The sequence below is a fragment of the Mobula hypostoma genome, chromosome 1 (genome assembly GCF_963921235.1).
Source record: "Mobula hypostoma chromosome 1, sMobHyp1.1, whole genome shotgun sequence".
In the NCBI taxonomy this organism is placed as follows: Eukaryota; Metazoa; Chordata; class Chondrichthyes; order Myliobatiformes; family Myliobatidae; genus Mobula; species Mobula hypostoma.
The window spans coordinates 140,250,588-140,272,221 of record NC_086097.1 but is presented as its reverse complement, the minus strand read 5'-3'; the positions used below and the strand labels follow the sequence as shown (position 1 = coordinate 140,272,221).

Below are 21,634 nucleotides of genomic sequence, written 5' to 3'. Positions count from 1 at the left end.
TTCATAAGTCGAGGGATAGAGTTTAAGAGTCGCGATGTAATGATGCAGCTCTATAAAACTTGGTTAGGCCACACTTGGAGTACTGTGTCCAGTTCTGGTCGCCTCACTATAGGAAGGATGTGGAAGCATTGGAAAGGTACAGAGGAGATTTACCAGGATGCTGCCTGGTTTAGAGAGTATGCATTATGATCAGAGATTAAGGGAGCTAGGGCTTTACTCTTTGGAGAGAAGGAGGGTGAGAGGAGACATGATAGAGGTGTATAAGATAATCAGAGGAATAGGTAGAGTGGATAGCCAGCGCCTCTTCCCCAGGGCACCACTGCTCAATACAAGAGGACATGGCTTCAAGGTAAGGGGTGGGAAGTTCAAAGGGGATATTAGAGGAAGGTTTTTGACTCAGAGAGTGGTTGATGCGTGGAATGCACTGCCTGAGTCGGTGTTGGAGGCAGATACACTAGTGAAATTTAAGAGACTACTAGACAGGTATATGGAGGAACTTAAGGTGGGGGGTTATATGGGAGGCAGGGTTTGAGGGTCGGCACAATATTGTGGGCCGAAAGGCCTGTACTGTGCTGTACTATTCTATGTTCTATGAGCCGAGAAACATGTTCCCTTTGCAGATATTTGTGCAGAATTTTCCTATCTTGGAATTTAGAGGCGAGCAATAGCTCACTGCTCCTTGATCCTGACTGATATAAGCTATTTGTCCAGTAGATATCTTGACATGCTCTTGGTGAGGGACTTTCTGGTTCTGGCCAGCATTCTTCCAACCTACACCACTGCAAAACAGATTGTTAATGTTTCCTTCATTGCAGCAATAACTGTTTTGAAGCACAACATTTCACTGAGTGCAGAATGCATTGGAGCATACCAAAGCTCAATGACATTTTGAAAGCTCTATATCCCCAACAATTTGAGGCACACATTAATGCAGTATTTGTTTTCTTTTATTTTAAATAATTTTTCCTCCTTCAGTGAAAGCTGAGTGAGTGAAATTAATACTCAAGCTGCTTCTGTTCTCTTGCTGCTGGTATTGAAGTTGTGTCCTTGCAATGCCCTCTTGACAAATGTATACCATACCTCCCTACCTTCTGTGACTCAGGTCTGGTAGCTTTGGACTTTAACATCAAACAAAAATGGAAAAAGGATACTTCTATGTTTCCTTTCTTTATTTAATAACGAATATTTTCCTGGTTACTGAATAAGGAGCTTCATTCATAGGTAACAGTAAATTTTCTGATGCTAACAGCCCTGGAGGCTCCACATGAGTCAGCTTTCTGTCCTCAACTCATCACTCAAACTTGTTACTCTCTCTTTCAGGACAAATCTGTCACTGTTCTGTTACAGAAAACTATCACTCACTCAACAGCTACATAAGACGGTGCGTGCATTCCAAGTCTCCACATTTCCTTCAATCAAGGTGATGGTCCAGCCTGCTCTCCGAGTAATTGGAAGCATTGTCTTGGACTAAGTGTTGTCAAGTATAAACTCAGCGTGAATTGGTTGTGTTGTATTTCTTGTGAAGCTCTTTGTTCCACAACCACTCACCACTCCAGGATCTCACCCTCCAGCAGAGTTGCCTCTTGCTTCTCTGTGGTGATACACGGTAGATGCTAGAATTCTGAAATAAACAAAGTGCTGACTATACTTGACATGTCGGGCTTCACAATGTCTGAGTTTGTCCAACCTGTCCCTGTAGCCAATATTCTCCATCCAGGCAACATCCTTGTGAACAACTTCTGCACCCTCTCCAAAGCCTCCACATCTTTTCTGTAATGGGATGACTATAACTACACACAATACTACAAAGATGGCCTAAACAAGGTTGTACATAGTTGTGACAAGACTTCCTGACTCTTATACTCAGCATGTGAACTGATGAAGATTAGCAGAATATTTATTTGGTTTGCTTGTTTGTAGTTTATTTATTAGTGTATACAAAGAGTAATTTGGTGAAGTCAAAATTTCAAATTCTACTTTATGTTTCTGGGAGGTTGAAGTCAATGAGATTTTTGATGAACATAAAATAAAAAGGGAGGTAGCAAGATTTCTGTTCCTCGGGATTAAGAGTCTTTGCTAAAGTAAAGCTAGATATCATTAACCTATGAAGATTAACGCAATAGTTTACATAAATACACAGTTGCTTTGAAGAATGTTGCTTGTAGCTGACTGCAGTTAATTAGCTAATCCAATCTTTTACATAAGCATACTGTAGAGCTCTTCTGAAAGAATAGATGTTAACTTTGTGTGCAATTAAAACACGTTATCCTTAAAATATTTAGTGGTTGTGTACACCTCAAAATAAAACACCACTGCCTTGTTACAAATCAACATTCAAATATCCTTTAGGCAAACTTTCAGAACAGACAAGCACTGTTGATAACGAGACAAAGGGTACAACATTGTCTCCATGATGAGTCCATTATTTTAAAAGTTTGATCATGTTAATCTGATGGACAAACAATTTCACAGGTTCTTGGGAGATCAGGCCCAGTGCCAGGAGTCTGGTATGGAATTTGCAAACTTTAGTTTCCTCTGTTCATATTCTTTAGGCAGACTTACAGGAGACAGTATTCAGAAGTACAAACAAAACAAGTGTGTGTTTGTATTGTTCTTAAAATTTTCCATATCGGTAAACCAGAGGACTAAAGAACAATGGAACATTTGTTTTCATTTGTATTTTTTCACACTTCTCTTTCCAATTTGTCAAAATGCTGTAATCCCCAGTGTGAAGGGTTCTTTCCTTTATTTGCCATATTGCATTTTAACAGATTTTGTTTCCCTCGAGAAAGCCAGTGTCACCTACCTAGTTTCATGCTTACAATTGAGAAAATGAATGATTCGTGTAAACTAATGCTGTTCCCAGTGCAGAAGCAGTGAGCATTTGTGAAACAGACAATGCAATCTACTCACTAACACTATTCAACTCTGATGGATGTCTGCAACCAGTTTATCAGTTTGTTTCTTGGGTATTAGCATAACAATGAATTTCAGTGCAAAAAGGGGCCATTCCACATTAAGTTAAATTGGTAAATTGATTTATTATTGTCACATAGTCATAGAGGAGTACAACACAGAAACAGAGCTTGTGGCCTATCTAGTTCGTGTCTACTCCCATCGACCTACACTGGGACCATAGCCCCCCATATCCCTATCATCCACGTACCTATCCAAACTTTGCTTAAGTGTTGAAATCCAGCTCACATCTATCACTTCCACTGGCTACTCATTCCACACTCCCATGACCCTCTGAGTGAAGAAGTTTCCCCTCATGTTTCCCTTAAATATTTCACCTTTCACCCTTAACCAATGACCTCTAGTTGTAGCCCCACACAACCTTAGTGGAAAAAGCCTGCCTGCATTTACCCTATCTATATAGAAACATAGGAAACTTACAGCACAATAAAAGCCCTTTGGCCCACAAAACTGTCCTGAACATGTCCTTACCTTAGAAAGGGTTACCAATAGCCCTCTATTTTTCTAAGCTCCATGTACCTATCCAGGAGTCTCTTAAAAGACCCTATCATTTCCGCCTCCACCACCATCGCCGGCAGCCAATTCCATGCTCTCACCGCTGTCTGCGTAAAAAAAAACTTACCCCTGGCACCTCCTCTGTACCTACTTCCAAGCACCTTAAAACTGTGTCCTCTGGTGCTAGCCATTTCAGCCCTTGGAAAAAGCCTCTGACTATCCATATGATCAATGCCTCTCATCATCTTGCACACCTCTATCAGGTCACCTCTCATCCTCCTTCGCTCCAAGGGAAAAAGGTCAAGTTCACTCAACCTATTCTCATAAGGTATGCTCCCCTATCCAGGCAACATGCTTGTAAATCTCCTCTGCACTCTTTCTATGGTTTCCACATCCTTCCTGTAGTGAGGCAACCAGAACTGAGCACAGTACTCCAAGTGGGGTCTGACCAGGGTCCTATACAGCTGCAACATTACCTCTCGGCTCTTAAACTCAATCCCACGATTGATGAAGGCCAATGCACCGTGTGTCTTCTTAACCACAAAATCAACCTGCGCAGCAGCTTTGAGTGTCCTATGGACTCGGACCCCAATACTTTATACTTTTATACAATATCCCTCTGATCCTCCACACTGCCAAGAGTCTTACTATCAATACTATATTCTGCCATCATATTTGACCTACCAAAATGAACCACCTCACACTTATCTGGTTTGAACTCCATCTGCCACTTCTCAGCCCAGTTTTGCATCCTATCAAATGTCCTGCTGTAACCTCTGACAGCCATCCACGCTATCCACAACACCCCCAACCTTTGTGTCATCAGCAAATTTACACACCCCTCCTCCACTTCCTCATCTAGCTCATTTATAAAAATCATGAAGAGTAGGGGTCTCAGAACAGATCCCTGAGGCACACCACTGGTCACTGACCTCCATGCAGAATATGACCCATCTACAATCACTCTTTGGCTTCTGTGGGCAGGCCAGTTCTGGATCCACAAAGCAACACTCCTTGGATCCCCTGCCTCCTTACTTTCTCAATAAGCCTTGCATGGGGCACCTTATCAAATGCCTTGTTGAAATCCATATATACTACATCTGCTGCTCTACCTTCATCAATGTGTTCATTCACATGCTCAAAAAATGCAATCAGGCTCGTAAGGCACAACCTGCCTTTGACAAAGCCATGCTGACTATTCCTAATCATATTATGCCTCTCTAAATATTCATAAATCCTGCTTCTCAGGATCTTCTCCATCAACTTACCAACCACGGAGGTAAGACTCACTGGTCTATAATTTCCTGGGCTATCTCTACACCCTTTCTTGAATGATGGAACAACACTCACAACCCTGCAGTCCTCCGGAACCTGTCCCATCCCCACTGATGATGCAAAGTTCATCTCCAGAGGCTCAGCAATCTCTTCCTTCACCTCCCAGAGTAGCCTGGGGTGCATCTCGTCCGGTCCCGGTGATTTATCCAACTTGATGTTTTCCAAAAGCTCCAGCACATCCTCTTCCTGAATATCTACATGCTCAGGCTTTTCAGTTTGCTGTAAGTCATCCCTGCAATCGCCAAGATCCTTTTCTGTAGTGAATACTGAAAGAAAGTACTCATTAAGTACCTCTGCTATCTCCTCCAGTTCCACACACACTTCTCCACTGTCACACTTGATTGGTCCTATTCTCTCATGTCTTATCCTCTTGCTCTTCACATACTTGTAGAATGCCTTGGGGTTTTCCTTAATCCTGTTCACCAAGACCTTCTCATGGCACCTTCTGGCTCTTCTAATTTCATTCTTAAACTCCTTCCTGTGAGCCTTATAATCTTCTAAATCTCTATCGTTACCTAGTTTTTTGAACCTTTCATGAGCTCTTCTTTTCTTCTTGACTAGATTTACAATAGCCTTTGTACACCACGGTTCCTGTATCCTACCATCCTTTCCCTGTCTCATTGGAACATACCTATGCAGAACCCCACACAAATATCCCCGGAACATTTGCCACATTTCTTCCATACATTTCCCAGAGAACATCTGTTTCCAATTTATGCTTCCAAGTTCCTGCCTGATAGCCTCATATTTCCCCTTACTCCAATTAAACGCTTTCCTAACTTGTCTGTTCCTATCCCTCTCCAATGCTGTGATAAAGGAGATAGAAATGTGATCACAATCTCCAAAATGCTCTCTCACTGAGAGATCTGACGTCTGATCAGGTTCATTTCCCAATATCAAATCAAGTACAGCCTCTCCTCTTGTAAGCTCATCTACATATTGTGTCAAGAAACCTTCTTGAACACACCTAACAAACTTCACCGTACCTAAACCCCTCACTCCAAGGAGACGCCAATCGATATTTGGATAATTAAAGTCTCCCACCACAACAGCCCTGTTATTATTACACCTTATCAGAATCTGTCTCCCTATCTGCTCCTCGATGTCCCTGTTATTATTGGGTGGTCTATATAAAAAACAGTAGAGATATTGACCCCTTCCTGTTCCTAACTTCCACACACAGAGACTCCGTAGACAATCCCTCCATAACTTCCTCCTTTTCTGCAGCCGTGACATTAGCTCCAATCAACAGTGCCATGCCCCCATGTCTTTTGCCTCCCTCCTGTCCTTTCTGAAACACCTAAAGCCTGGCATTCGAAGTAACCATCCCTGCCCCTGAGCCATCCAAGTCTCTGTAATGGCCATAACATCATAGCTCTAAGTTCTAAACGACGCACTAAGCTCATCTGCTTTGTTCATAATACTCCTTGCAATAAAATAGACACATCTCAAACCATCGGTCTGAGCGCGTCTCTTCTATCACCTGCCTATCCTCCCTCTCGCACTGTCTGCAAGCTTTCTCTATTTGTGAGCCAACCACCTCTTTCTTTGTCACTTCAATTCAGTTCCCATCCCCCAGCAATTCCAGTTTAAACTCTCCCTAACAGCCTTTGCAAACCCCCCTGCCAGGATATTGGTCCTCTAGGGATTCAAGGGCAACCCGTCCTTTTTGTATAGGTCACACCTGCCCCAAAAGAGGTCCCAATGATCCAAAAATTTTAATCCCTGCCCTCTGTTCCAATCCCTCATCCACGCATTTATCCTCCATCTCATTCTATTCCTATACTCACTGTCACGTGGCACAGGCAGTAATCCCGAGATGACTACCTTTGTGGTCCTGCTTCTTAACTTCCTCCCCAACTCCCTATAGTCTGTTTTCAGGACCTCCTCCCTTTTTCTACCTGTGTCATTGATACCGATATGTACCACAACCTCTGTTCTCCTTCCCACTTCAGGATATCGTGGACGCGATCAGAAACATCCCAGACCCGGGCATCTGGGAGGCAAACTGCCATCTGTGTTTCTTTCCTGCATCCACAGAATCGCCTGTCTGACCCTTATGCCTTATAATTTTGTGTACCTCTGTCAAATTTTCCCTCAATCTTCTATGTTCCAAGGAATAGAGTCCTAACCTATTCAATCTTTCCTTATAACTCAGGTCCTCCAGACCTGGCAAAATCCTTGTAAATTTTCTCTGTACTCTCTCAACCTTATATACATCTTCCCTGTAGGTAGGTGATCAAAACTGCACACAATACTCTAAATTAGGCCTCACCAATGTCTTATACAACTTCAATCCCATCTCCTGTACTCAATACTTTGTTTTATGAAGGCCAATATGCCAAAAGCTTTCTTTAAAACCCTATTTTGCCACTTTAAGGAATTATGGACCTGCATTCCCAAATCCCATTGTTCTACATCACTCTTTAGTGCCCTACCATTCAATGTGTAAGACCTACCCTGGTTGACCCTACTGAAATGCAACACCTCACACTTGTCTGCATTAAATTCCATATGCCACTTTTCACCCCATTTTTTCCAGCTGATCTAGATCCTGCTGCAAGCTCCGATAGTCCACCTGGCTGTCCACTACACTCCTGAATCTTGCTGATCCAGTTAACCACATTATCACCCAAATTATTGATACAGATGATAAAGAACAATGGACCCAGCACTGATCCCTGCGACACTCACTACTCACAGGCCTCCAGTCAGAGAGGCAACCATCTACTACCACTCACTGGTTTCTCCCACAAAGCCAAAGTCTAATTCAGTTTATTACTTCATCTTGAACACTGAGCGAGTGAATCTTCTTGACCAACCTCCTATGTGGGACCTTGTTAAATGCCTTGCTGAAGTCCATGTAGACAATATCCACTGCTTTACCTTCAACTTTCCTGGTAGCTTCCTTCAAAAACTTTCTAAGATTGGTTAGACACAACCTACATGCACAAAGCCACGCCGACTATCTGTAATCAATCCATGTCTGTCCAAATATTCATATATCTGGTCCCTCAAAATAGCTTTCCATAACTTTACTACTACTGATGTCAGGTTCACCAGGCTATAACATTGTGGTTCATTTTTAGAGCCTTTGTTAAACAGCAGAACAAGATTAGCTATCCTCCAATCCTCCGGTCCCTTGTCTGTCACTAAAGATGATTTAATATATCTGCTAGGGCCCCTGTAATTTCTTCCCACAGGGTCCGAGGGAATACTTTATTAGGCCTGGGTTATCCCCCCTAAATTGCGTCAAGACAGCAAACACCTCCTCCTTTGTAATCTGTATATAGGGTCCATGACCTCACTGCTGCTTTGCCTCAGTTCTATAGGCTCTGTGTCCATTTCCCAAGTAAATACAGATAGAAAAATTGTATTTAAGGTGTCCTCCATTTCTTTTGGCTGCAAGCTTGGGTTACCCTTCTGATCTTGCAGAGGATCAATTTTGTCCCTCGCAGTCCTTTTTCTCTTGACATACTTGTAAAATCCCTTGGGATTTTCCTTCCCCTTGTCTGCAGGGCAACTCATGCCTTTGTTCAGCTCTCCTGAGTTCTTTCTTAAGTGTCTTCTTGCATTTCTTCTATTGCATAAGCACCTCATTTGTTCCTACCTGCCAATACACGCTCTGCATCACCTTTGTTTTTATAAACCAGGGCCTCAATATCTCTTTTAAATCAAGGTTCCCTAAACCTATTATCTTGACCTTTCATTTTGACAGGCTTTGTACTCTCAAAATTACACTTTTGAAGGCCTCCACTTACCAAGTACACCTTTACCAGCAAACAGCCTGTCCCAATCCACACTTGCCAGATCCTTTCTGATACCATCAATATTTGCCTTTCTCCTATCTAGAATCCTAACCCATGCGCCATACCTATCCTTTTCTACATTTACTTTGAAACTAATGCCATTATGATCACTAGTTACGAAGCGTTCCCCTACAAAAATTTCTGTCACCTGCTCTGTCTCATTCCCTAATAGTAGATGAAGTCTCGTTGGAACTTCAACATACTGATTACTAAAACACAGTGAAAAACTTGTCTTGCATATCATTCATACAGATCAATTCAATTCAAAGTGCTTTGAGGTAGTTCAAGGTAAAACAGTAACAGAATACAGACTAAAGTGTTATTGTCACAGAATGTGCAGTGGCCAGGTAGATAATAAGGTGGAAGATCATAAGGTGGATTGTGAGTTCAAGGGTTTGTCTTTTTGTACCAGAGAATCTTTCAGTATCTTTTAACAGTGAGACATAAGCTGTCCTTGAGCATGACGGGATGTGCTTTCAGGCTTTTGTATCTTAGACCATAAGATATAGGAGCAGAATTAGGCCATTCAGCCCATCAAGTCTGCACCATTACATCATGGCTGATCCAGGCTCCCACTCAACCCCATGCACCTGCCTTCTTTCCATATCCTTTAATGTCCTGACTGACCAGGAAATTATCAACTTCCGCCTTAAATATACCCACAGACTTGGCCTGCACTGCAGTCTGTGGCAGAGCATTCCACAGATTCACTACTCTCCAGCTATAAAAAAAAATCCTCTGTACCTGTGTTCCAAAAGGTCGCCCTTCAATTTTTACCCTCACCATAGGAAACATCCTCTCCACATTTACCCTATCTAGTGCTTTCAACATTCAGTAGGCTTCAATGAAGTCCCCCATGTTCTTTTAAATTCCAGTGAGTTCAGGCCCAAAGCTGCCAAACACTGCTCATATGTTAACCCCTTCATACCCAGAATCATCGTCGTGAACCTCCTCTGGATTCTCTCAAATGACAACACATCCGTTCTGAGATATAGAGCTCAAAACTGTTGACAATATTCCAAGTACAGCCTGGCTAATGTCTTATAAAGCCTCAGCATTATCTCATTGCTTTTAGATTTTATTCCCCTTGAAACGAATGCCAACATTGCATTTTCCTTCTTTACCACAGACTCAACCTGTAAATTAACCTTCTGGAGTCTTGCACAAGGACTCCTAAGTCCCTCTACACCTCTGATGTTTGAACCTTCCCCCCATTTAGATAATAGTGTGACTATTGATCCTTTTATCAAAATACATTATCGTACATTTCCCAACACTGTATTCCATCTACCACTTTTTTGCCTATTTTTCCAATTTGTCTAAGTCCTGCAGCAATTGCATTGCTTCCTCAGCACTACCTACCCCTCCACCTATCTTTGTATCATCCGCAAACTTTTCCACAAACCATCAATTCCATTGTCTTAAATTATTGACAAACAATGTGTAAAGTAGTAGTCCCAATACTGACCCCTGTGAAACACCACCAGTCACTGGCAGCCAACCAGAAAAGGCCCCTTTTATTCTCACTTGCTGCCACCTGGCTGTCAGTAATTCCTCTGTCCATGCCAGTATCTTTCCTGTAACACCATAGATTTTTATCTTGTTAAGCAGCCTCATTTGTGGCACCTTATCAAATGCCTTCTGAAAATCCAATAAATGACATCCACTGCCTCTCCATTGTCGACCCTGCCTGTTACTTCCTTGAAGAACTCTAACAGATTTGTCAGGCAAGATTTCTCTTTAAAGATACCATACTGGCTTTGACTTATTTTATCATTAGTCTCCAAGTACCCCAAAAACTCATCCTTAGTAATAGATTCCAACACTTTCCCAACCACTGAGGTTAGGCTAACTGGCCTATAATTTCCTTTCTTTTGCCTTCCTCCCTTCTTAAACAGCAGAGTGACATTTGCAATCTTCTAGTCCTCCGGGACCATGCCAGAATCAAGTGATTCCTGAAAGATCACAACTGATGCATCCGTTATCTCTTCAGTCCATCTGGCCCAGGTGATTTATCCACCTAAGACCTTTCTGTTTGCCTAGCACTTTTTCCTGCTCCCTGACACTCATCAACCTCTGGCACACTGCTAGTGTCTTCCACAGTGAAGGCTGATGCAAAGTACTCATTAAGTTCTTCTGCTGTTTCTTTGTTCCCCCATTACTATCTCACCAGCATCCTTTTTCAGTGGTCCAATATCAACTCTCACCACGCTTTTACTCTTTATAATACCTGAAAAAGCTTTTTGTATCCTGCTTTATATTATTGGCTAGTTTGTCCTCATAGTTCACCTTTTCCCTTCTTATAGGTTTTTCAGTTGTCTTTTGTTGGATTTTAAAAACTTCCCAATCATCCAACTTTCTACTCACTTTTGCTACCTTATACGCCCTTTCCTTGGCTTTTATGCAGTCCTTAACTTCCCTTGTCAGCCAAGTTGCCTACCCCTGCCATTTGAGAACAACTTCTACTGTGGGACATATCTATCCTGCGCCTTGTGAACTATTCCCAGAAACTTCAGCCATCTCTGCTCTGCTGTCATTCCCACCAGTATCCTCTTCCAATCTACCTGGGCAAGCTCTTCTCTCATGCCTCTGTAATTTGCTTTATTCCATGGCAATACTGATGCATCTGACTTATGCTTCGCCCTCTCAAGTTGCAGTACGAATTCAATCATAATATGATCACTGCCTCCTAAGGGTTCCTTTACATTAAACTCCCTAATAAGATCTGGGTTATTACACGACAGCCAATCTAATATAGCCTTTCCCCGAGTAGGCCCTGCACATCTCCTTTAAACTTACCTCTCACTTTAAAGCTATGCCCTCTAGTTTTAGACTTCACTACCCTGGGAAAAGTCTCTGATCATCTGTCCTGTATCTATGCCCATCATTTTATCAGCTTCCATAAGGTCACTCCTCAGTCTCTTTTACTCCAGTGGAAAACAGTCCCAACCAATCCTGTTTTTCTTTGTAACTCACCCTGCAGTCCCAGCAACCACTTTGTGATTTTTTTTTCTGACCCCGCTCCAACTTAATTATATCCTTCCTATAACAGGAAGTGGGTACTACAAATTCTTCCACTGATGGGCCATGTGGGTGAATACTTTTTTTGGGTGGCCCTCTCCACCTGTCAGGGCTTTTGTGCTGGTTAATAAGTTCAGTGTGGGTCCCACAGGTGTGGCACACTACTCACACAGGTGTGTGAATTGATGTGCTCCCTTTACCACTTCCACCAAGAGATTCTGTGCTTCCTTGGTGTATACCATCTCACATTCCTCTCCACCTCTACCTCTGCCACACAAGCTACCTTTTGGTTGGAGCCCTCATTCACTGTGTTCTCTGAGTGCCCTAACATAGCTTATAAATAGGTTGCAGTTTGAAATGACCCTGGAGCATTTCTTCCCTGCTCTACACCAATTCCTTCTCTGCCCGAGCAACTCTTACCAAGTTTCCTGAGAGATGAGTTCTACCATTTTGTACAAGGGGTATGTTTAAAGTGGGCTGCCCTGCAATGCCATTTCATTCTGCAACAGGCAGTAAAGTATTTGAATACCCGCAACTTGTAGCTCCTGTTCCCCACTTAGAAGCAGATCTTCTGTACTCTATGAATAAACAGTGGCTGATCCTACAGAATGTTGAGAAGACTGTTTGTCCCAACTACAATAACAACAGACCTCATTGTGCCGACTGTACTCCAGTCCCAGCTCTTTCTCACCCCCCACCCCGTTCACCCTCCTTCCTTCCACACTGTGCCATGCTTATTTTCTGCAGGACCTGGGCCCTTGCTCACTGCCTGTTTGATGGATCAAGTACAGTACTAGTTATATTGCCACATAAATACAAGAGATTCTGAATATGCTGGAAATCCAGAGCAACACACAATGTTGTTTCAATTACATGGCCTTTCATGATCTATTCATATCTCACTAAACACAGATTTTATTTTTCTCTTAGTTGTGAGAAAGATCAGTTTCTCAGTTGCATTGCACACTTTCTTGAAATAATGAGAAATAGGAGCATTCCTGAAACTGCTTTGACCTAATATCACAGATGTACATCACTCCACTATCAGCGTAGTTTAGTTATCTGGACCAGTAGTCTAAATTCTTAACAAAAGTTATCATGTATCTGGAACAATGTAACATGTTTAGTTTCCCCAGGTTTTCTCAGCATTAGTAATATCTACTTCAATTTCTTTTAGCCAACTCCTCTGCCCCTCCCTAGCATTTTTGCCTTGATCCCTGTTTAATTGCCCTTTTAATTAACATATCCATCAGCGGCAACTGGCGCTTTTTTTGGACAGACCACTATATTCAACCTGTTCACCTAATTGAGCTTAATTGAAATATTAAACAAACCTCACAATTCTGGTGGTCACTGGCTATTTAATTAATGACTAATACATTTAATTTGGACAGCAGTAAATAATCACCTTTTAAAATGGCAGATGCAATCCTTTCCTTTTGAAGGTTAATCTACCAAACAATTTATTTGAATCTTCATAACATCAATTCCTGTCTAAATTCCACCTTTACACCAACTGTTACAAACATTTTTTTTGAATTAGTCAACACTAAAATTCAAACAGCAACTTAAATAGTTAGTAGTTGTTATTGGTTTTCGGTTTTAACTTATATTTAGATAACAGCTATTAATAGGTTAAAGAATCTCAGTAGCCATCTTTAAGTTGGTAGAATTCTAGCGTAACTATTGTTTGGGAAGGTTGAATTAGGAGAGATGTTTACTTTGTCTATTTTCTTTGTTCTATTTGGTTAAGAAAAGATTATTAAAATTAACATTTAAAAAACAAAATATATTGAGTCGTAAACAGTCATGCAAAGCAGCTCACTTGCCCAATATCCAACCAATGTTATTCTAAATTTAAATAAAGAGACATTGTAAATTCTTAAGTTTATTGTCCTTCTCAATTACCAGCCTGATTGACCTATGGAAATTGACCTATGCTACAATGGAAAATTATGGCAAGGCATCTGCAGGTCTCCCTGTTTCTCTCCACCTAGACTACTGGCTGAGACGGTTATTGTTACAACTCAGCTCTATAGTGTGCTCCTGTTCACTGAGTATTGCAGCTCATGTAGTGGCTAACAGCCAGGCTTTAAATGGAGTTTACATATGGTTCACTCACACCACAACCTGGCTGCGGTGAAGAAAATTGCAAGGCATGGTGTGCAGAACGTGGCTGCTGTAACTTAAAGAAGAATATACCATTCTCTTGGCTTTCATTAAACAGAAGAGTTAACAGTCAGAGTTTGGATTGAGTTAGCCCTCTTTGGTGAGAGTTCTACTGATAACTGAAGGTTGCTGCACATTGCGAGACTCCTTATCCCATCAGTGCCAGAAAATCAGGTTAACTGATCATACGTATTTACATACAGAAGTATAGAGACTGCACTTAAAAAATCAAACCAGTCCATTTTCTCTGAAGCACTTCGGCACGTATGAGCAAAAGCAAATCTGAATGTAATGGGATGCAAGTAGTCATGTGCTAAGTGTCTGAGAATAAGATAGAGCTCCACATATTGTGAAATATTAGATCAGCTAGCCAAAGGCCTAGTAAGACCCCTGTTATCAGAAACACTGTAAAGAAGGGAAAAGCAGAGCAATTTAGTGAGTAAATTTCAGGGTCTTTTTAACGGAACATGGATTTCCTTGAAGACAGAATGAAAATGTAATAGTGAAGCTGTTGTCATTAAGGTATTGCATTGGGTATGAAGATGCACAAAGCAAAATTATGTATTTCTATATTTACAGATTTGCAGTCCATTTACTTAAACTGTAATCCCTGAGTAAGCTAATTATTCTGTCCTCCATAAATAGTTTTTAATGTTCTTGGATTATTCAATCTCTGGCAAAAGCAAAATTTGGCACCTGATTCTTTGGCTTGTTCAGGGAACAATCCAGAACAAGGATCCATAGTTTCTGTTAAACAGCAGTAGATGAAATAAATGGTTCTGTGGTTGAATATCTGAATCAGATTTGAAATTGCAACTTTTGTAGATTAATCTCCCATCTAATCAATGATTGTTCCATCTCTTGACCTTGCAGGGCTGGGAGGAGTGTGTTGATGCGGCTGTCGTTCACTTACTCAGAACCTGTCTTTCAAGAACCTCTAAGGACCAGGCATTGAACCCCACAAACCAACTCAGCATGCCAAAAGATACCAGCAGGTTAAAGAAACACATCACCCTTTTGTGTGACAGGCTGAGCAAAGGAGGTCAGCTGTCTTTAGTTACAGATGCCCCACAGCATGCAATCAATGTACCAGGTAAAGATGACTTTGGAGAGGAACTACTGTTGGAATAAGAGTGCATATTGTTTTATGTGGCTGTACGTTTCAGTGTGAAAGTCACAGCAGTAGACAGTAAATGTTTATAGTTCAAACACACATGTTCTTATCTGCTATAAGTCACATTGTGTGAAAGGAATAATGGTTTATGCAAAGCTAACCAACTAATAGATAATGTGCTGTAATTTGTGAGAACAGATTTGATGAAGGATTATTATAATGCAAGATAAGGAATCATAAAATTAAAAATCTGTACATTATGCAAAATCTATTTTCATTAAGTCCTTTGGACTGTTGGCAGCTTTAGTATTTCAAAGCATTTTATTCTTCCTATACACTCAAGCAAATATTTGTGTTGGCTTTACATAAATCATTTTTAACCTTACAGCATTGGAATGCTGGATTTTATCTTTAACCTAGGAAACTTTGCGAGGAATGATTATTTTTTACCAATCCACAACATACACATTTTATTGCAGAGTTTAAGAATGCTGCAACAGGGAGCTTATTTTATCTACCACATAGTCTGCCCTTGATGTCCGTTTGAAACTAGAAGAAATGTTCACATTCTGGGTTTGTCAGACAAATGCGAATAAACCACCATCCTCAGACTAAGGAGTTTTCACGTTGTGGAGGAGTAAACACCTGCATTTACTTTCTCTTTCTTACCTACCAAGTTGTCTAATGTCATATATTCAGAGAATATGGGTCTTTATTCATTCCTGGGATGTTGCAAATGTGGGCAGCATTTGAACAAATCTCACTGCCCCTTACCATTTGATAAACAGTTGCTGTAAACCCCAGTATGTTGCTTGTACCAGTGTTACTTCTTTCTCTATAGAACATAACTTCAAAAAATAACATGCCAGTTTCTGAGGTCTAACATAAATTTAGCTTTTCCCTTCTGTGCTTTAGGTCAATAAAAAAATTACTTCAAGTTTTAAAACCTATTTTATTCCATTAATAATATAGCATTCTATAATTTACAATTTCATTGCATAAAATTTAGGGAAGTATAAACATCAAAATGTAGATGCGGGCACAAGAATGGTTTGAAATTTAAGTGTTCAATTCTAATGAGCCTTATCCTATATGAGACAGACACTCTGCTGTGTAGGCTACAGCAGTGCTCTAGTTGCTGACAACCTTTTATCCCTTTCTTATAAATACCCTGAAAGTAGATACATACGGATAAAAGTCGATCACCCAGGTGGACCTAGAGCAACATTCACTAAAGTGGGGGAGGGGAGGGGTAGACTTTCCTTCCCTGTGACCCATGATGGTTTTTTACATTGAGTTTCTGTAGTCACCCATACTGATAATAGGTCTTTAGTCTAATTTTGTCCTGTTGAATTTTATTTCCATAGTTCTCATGGTGTAGTTTGAATTTAACTCTCCAGATAAGGAGCCTGAGCTTCAGAATATTGGGCCATCATTCCAATTATATTTGGCAGTTTAGACAGTCATTTATGTACTTGATAATCCAGTTTACACCATGAGTTCAAGAGATCTAGGTTAACATTGTCCAAAATATTTGTCAGCAACCACTTTTGACAAATGAAAATATAGGAAGTTGCATTTTTGATGAGTGAATAAAAGTAAGGAATAAATGTGTGATGACGTGAACCTCATGTTCTCATTCTGTCTGTATGTGTATGTCAAGGTTGATCTTATGATATGTTAAATAGTGAGAAGAAAATTAAATTATACAGGTGATTTTTCTCCTGTCTGAGTGCTTTACTTCCTTGATTTTTGAATGTTTGTAGATGCTTATTTGTTAATCTACATATGGAACTCACTCCCAGACCAAATCCCTTTCATTGAGGCCCTAATTACTGTAAGGCAGCTCTACTGAGCAGGCATGTTATTCGCCTGTCCAACACCAAGTCCCTAAACCAGACACTCTGTTCCTAAATGGAGAAACAAAAGAGTGTAGATGCTGGAAATCTGCCTGAGCATACACAAAATGTTGGAGGAACTCATTAGTTTTTTGCAGCATCAATGGAAGGATTTGAACAGTTAGGGTTTTGGGGGCTGAGACCCTTCATCAGGATTGGAAAGAAAGAGGGTAGAGGCCGGAATAAAAGGGTGGGGGAGAGGGAGGAGCGCAAGCTAGCAGGTGTTAGCTGAGAAACTGGAGAGTAGCAGAGATCACAGAGGTGGAGCTATGAGAGAGGATCTCACAAAATTCCTGTACAAGAGAGGAGGAAAACATTTTCAAGTAAGATACCTCAAAGACACTTTGCAGTCGAACTGCAAAATAGAGACATAAGAGAGACTTCAGATGCCAGAAATCTGGAGAACAAGATTAACAGGCACTCAGGGAAAGATTCATGGATGAGCACAAAGCCTCTTTGAAGAAATGCAACATTCCTACTGACTCCTGACAATCTCAGGCCAATGACCATGTGGAGAAGGAGCATCAGAATGACATTGCATTAGGAGCACACATGTAAGTGGCAGAAAGAGCAAATCAATTTACAGCTATACACCCACCCACTTGTCATAATCCTTCTTTCCCACTGTGGAAAAATTTGTGGTTCTCGTAAAAGCCTCTTCGGGCACCTCAGGGTCCACTGAATTGGAGCCATCCTTGGCCATGATGGAGCATATTTGTTATACTTTTCTAAAGTGAGTGAGGTGGCTAAAATCTGTCACCTTCTGTTTCGCAGTTAGCATCGTTGAAAGTCTAAACTGTTTAAAAGAGGATACTACATCAGTATTATCTTTTATACAGTGGCATGCAAAAGTTTGGGCACCCCTGGTCAAAATTTCTGTTACTGTGAATAGTTAAGTGAGTAGAAGATGAACTGATCTCCAAAAGTCATAAAGTTAAAGATGAAACCTTCTTTTCAACATTTTAAGCAAGATTTGTGTATTATTTTTGTTTTGTACAATTTTAGAGTGGGAAAAAAGGAAAGGAGCACCTTGCAAAAGTTTGGGCACCCCAAGAGATTTGAGTTCTCAGATAACTTTTACTAAGGTCTCAGACCTTAATTAGCTTGTTAGGGCTATGGCTTGTTCACAGTCATCGTTAGGAAAGGCCAGATGATGCAAAGTTCAAAGCTTTATAAATACCCTGACTCCTCAAACCTTGTCCCAACAATCAGCAGCCATGGGGTCCTCTAAGCAGCTGCCTAGCGCTCTGAAAGTTAAAATAAATGGTGCCCACAAAGCAGGAGAAGGCTATAAGAAGATAGCAAAGCGTTTTCAGGTAACCGTTTCCTCAGTTCATAATGTAATTAAGAAATGGCAGTTAACAGGAATGATGGAGATCAAGTTGAGGTCTGGAAGACCAAGAAAACTTTCCGAGAGAACTGCCTGTAAGATTGCTAGAAAGGCAAATCAAAACCCTCGTTTGACTGCAAAAGACCTTCAGGAAGATTTAGCAGACTCTGGAGTGGTGGTGCACTGTTCTACTGTGCTGCAGCACCTGCACGAATATGACCTTCATGGAAGAGTCATCAGAAGGAAACCTTTCCTGCATCCTCACCACAAAATTCAGCATCAGAAGTTTGCAAAGGAACATCTAAACAAACCTGATGCATTTTGGAAACAAGTCCTGTGGACTGATGAAGTTAAAATAGAACTTTTTGGGCACAATGAGTAAAGGTATGTTTGGAGAAAAAAGGGTGCAGAATTTTATGAAAAGAACACCTCTCCAACTGTTAAGCACGGGGGTGGATCGATCACGCTTTGGGCTTGTGTTGCAGCCAGTGGCACGGGGAACATTTCACTGGTAGAGGGAAGAATGAATTCAATTAAATACCAGCAAATTCTGGAAGAAAACATCACATCGTCTGTAAAAAAGCTGAAGGTGAAAAGAGGATGGCTTCTGCAACAGGATAATGATCCTAAACACACCTCAAAATCCACAATGGACTACCTCAAGAGGCGCAAGCTGAAGGTTTTGCCGTGGCCCTCACAGTCCCCCGACCTAAACATCATTGAAAATCTGTGGATAGACCTCAAAAGAGCAGTGCATGCAAGATGGCGCAAGAATCTCACAGAACTAGAAACCTTTTGCAAGGAAGAATGGGCGAAAATCCCCCAAACAAGAATTGAAAGACTCTTAGCTGACTACAGAATGCATTTACAAGCTGTGACACTTGCCAAAGGGGGTGTTACTAAGTACTGACCATGCAGGGTGCCCAAACTTTTGCTTCAGGCCCTTTTCCTTTTTTCTTATTTTGAAACTGTAAAAGATGGAAATAAAAAAGTAATCTTGCTTAAGCAATGTGTCATCTTTACCTTTATGCCTTTTGGAAATCAGGTAATCTTTTACTTGCTTAGCTACTCACAGTCACAGAAATTTTGACCGGGGTGCCCAAACTTTTGCATGCCACTGTATGTGGTATAGCTGTTTGTTACCGAACTTGGGTATTAATCACATGGGCAGATGTTGGTGTGATGCCTATGCAGGATTGGGCAAGGGTGACAGATCCTTCCACTACACAGTTGGATTTTAGTGACCATCCACCACTTTTCTGGTTCAAAATGATCATTTTCATAAGTTTTCCACAAGGGATTTGAACCTAAGATCAGTCTAGAACAAGAACCAGCTAATGATGGGCCTAGAGGTGTTGCTGTTAGTGAGAGTGCTTGCTGCCACAAGCAATGTTCATGCATGTCATCTAAAACTTTGACAAAGCTCTATAGATGCATAGTGGAGTGTATTCTGACTGGTTGCTTCGCAATCTGATCTGGAAACACCAATGCCCAAGAATGGAAAGACCTACAAAATGTGGTGAATACAACCCAGTAATCACAGGTAAAGCCCTCTTCACTGTTGATCACATCCACAAGGAGCACTGCCAAAAGAAAGGAGCATCCATCATCAAGGACCTTTCACCATTCAAGCTCCTTCTCACTGCTGCTATCAGGATAGAGATACAGGAGCCTTAAGTCCCATAGCACCAGGTTCAAGAACAGTTATTACCCTTCAACCTGAACTAGCAAGGATAACTTCACTCACCTCAGCTCTGAACAGATTCCACCATCTTTATTTTCAAGGACTCTATAGCTCATGTTCTCAGTATTATTTATTTACTTAATTTTTTTATTTGCAGTTTGTCTTCTTTTGTACATTGGTTGTTTGTCAGTCTTTGTGTGCAGTTTTTCATTCTATTGAATGTCTTTGTTCTATGTGAATGCCTACAAGAAAATGAATCTCAGGGTAGAGTATGGTGACATGTACTTTGAAATTTGAACATCCCTATACTGGGAGAATCAATGGCATTAAAATAGGGATAAGCTTGTGTGATCTTTCAGGCTGATAGGGAATTGAGAACATTGAGAGTCCTTTCAAGTTAGGAAATGATACCTACAGCATGTTCTATCGTTGGCTGCAAACTCTTTATGGAACGCTGTAAAAGATACCAAACTTAGAATCTGTCACTCCATTGAGTGGTTATGTACACACTCAACCAATCCTGCAGGGCTTTTGAATTATTTGGCCTCTCCACATTTTGGAATGAGTTCCATGTTAAATGAAGAACTACCAAATGGCTCTGAATTAATAATGAAAAAATAGTGTAGAATCTGAAGCATATTACAGTAATTTGAAGTGAATGAACAGGCATTTCATTGTTCCTGTGGCTCAGCTCTGCTACAACCCATCCAACAAGGCTGTTTAACCCACTTCACACAGGATGTGCCAGCAGCCATGTGTGAAAATCCTGAAGTTGCATTATTGTTATCTCAGATCATTCAGGAATGCAACAATAACATGTAAAGAACATAATTAATGTTTAGAGCAGTGTTTCATATTAAGATATTTTGGGTTAATTGAGGCGGCTCAGCATAACTCCCTATTACCTCGACATGAGAAGCCTTTTGAATCCCTGAGCCTCTTTCACCACTGAAAATGCATGTCAACGAATTGGCCCCCAGCATCTACAACATTTTGGGGAATAAGCTTCTGTTTTCCATGATCGCTGTGTAAAGAAATGTATCCTGATTTCATCCCCAACAGCCTGGCTGACTTTTTAAAATTATGCCACCTCAATTTGAACTTTCCCACCAGAGGAAGTAGTTTTCTTTACATTCCCTTTTGAATCCATTAATCATTTCAGATTGCTCGTGAGTACAAGCCAAGTTTACGCAATCTGCACTCGGTCTTTAACCCTTTAAGCCCCACTGTCTTCTGTGTGAAAAATCTAATGCAGCAGCTGCTGGCATTTATAGATGTGCTATACCTAACGCAGAAGCAAAACATCTATGTACATGTCATGTTCCACCTGAGAGTTTCAATTTGTTTACAGTAAAAGAAAAGGACAATGATGTTTGATAATGTATTATTGCAATTAATTCCTGCTTATTTTGGCTGGAAAAAGTAAAATGATTAATGTTAGAGGTTTCCATATTAAACATCACTGCTTTGATGTCATAGCAATAGAATCTTTGCATGCTGCACACTGACATTCAGCAGAGCTCAACTGCATTAGAACTGTAATGCACAGTTGCAGGCCCTTTGGCCCACAGATTAGTTCAGTTGTGCAAGGGACACAGGTCCCAGATTAGGATGTTGAACAATAGTCCTTAACAAAGATGCGCATTGCTGAAGGAGGGGCAAGCTTTCTGCTCCAGCTTGCTCCAACTGTTGCTGTTGGACAGTGATTGTTAGTTGACAATGGATGTCAGAACCCACAGAGTGGTGAGAACTCGAAACTTCTGAGGGGAATAGAACAGATGTATACAAATGGAACTGAAAAAC

General features: G+C 40.9%; 1 protein-coding gene across 3 annotated transcripts in view; it reads left to right on the top strand.

Annotated features, from left to right (window-relative positions):
* bbs9 (Bardet-Biedl syndrome 9) overlaps positions 1-21,634 on the top strand; it is a 389,410-nt gene that overhangs the window by 263,034 nt on the left and 104,742 nt on the right. For 2 of the 3 annotated variants that reach the window (XM_063039451.1, XM_063039528.1), the window contains exon 21: positions 14,679-14,898. In XM_063039451.1, the coding sequence (XP_062895521.1) occupies positions 14,679-14,898 (220 nt within the window). Of the gene's footprint in view, positions 1-1,320; positions 1,538-14,678; positions 14,899-21,634 lie in introns of those variants that run through there. The other variant, XM_063039590.1, reaches the window with a different exon arrangement.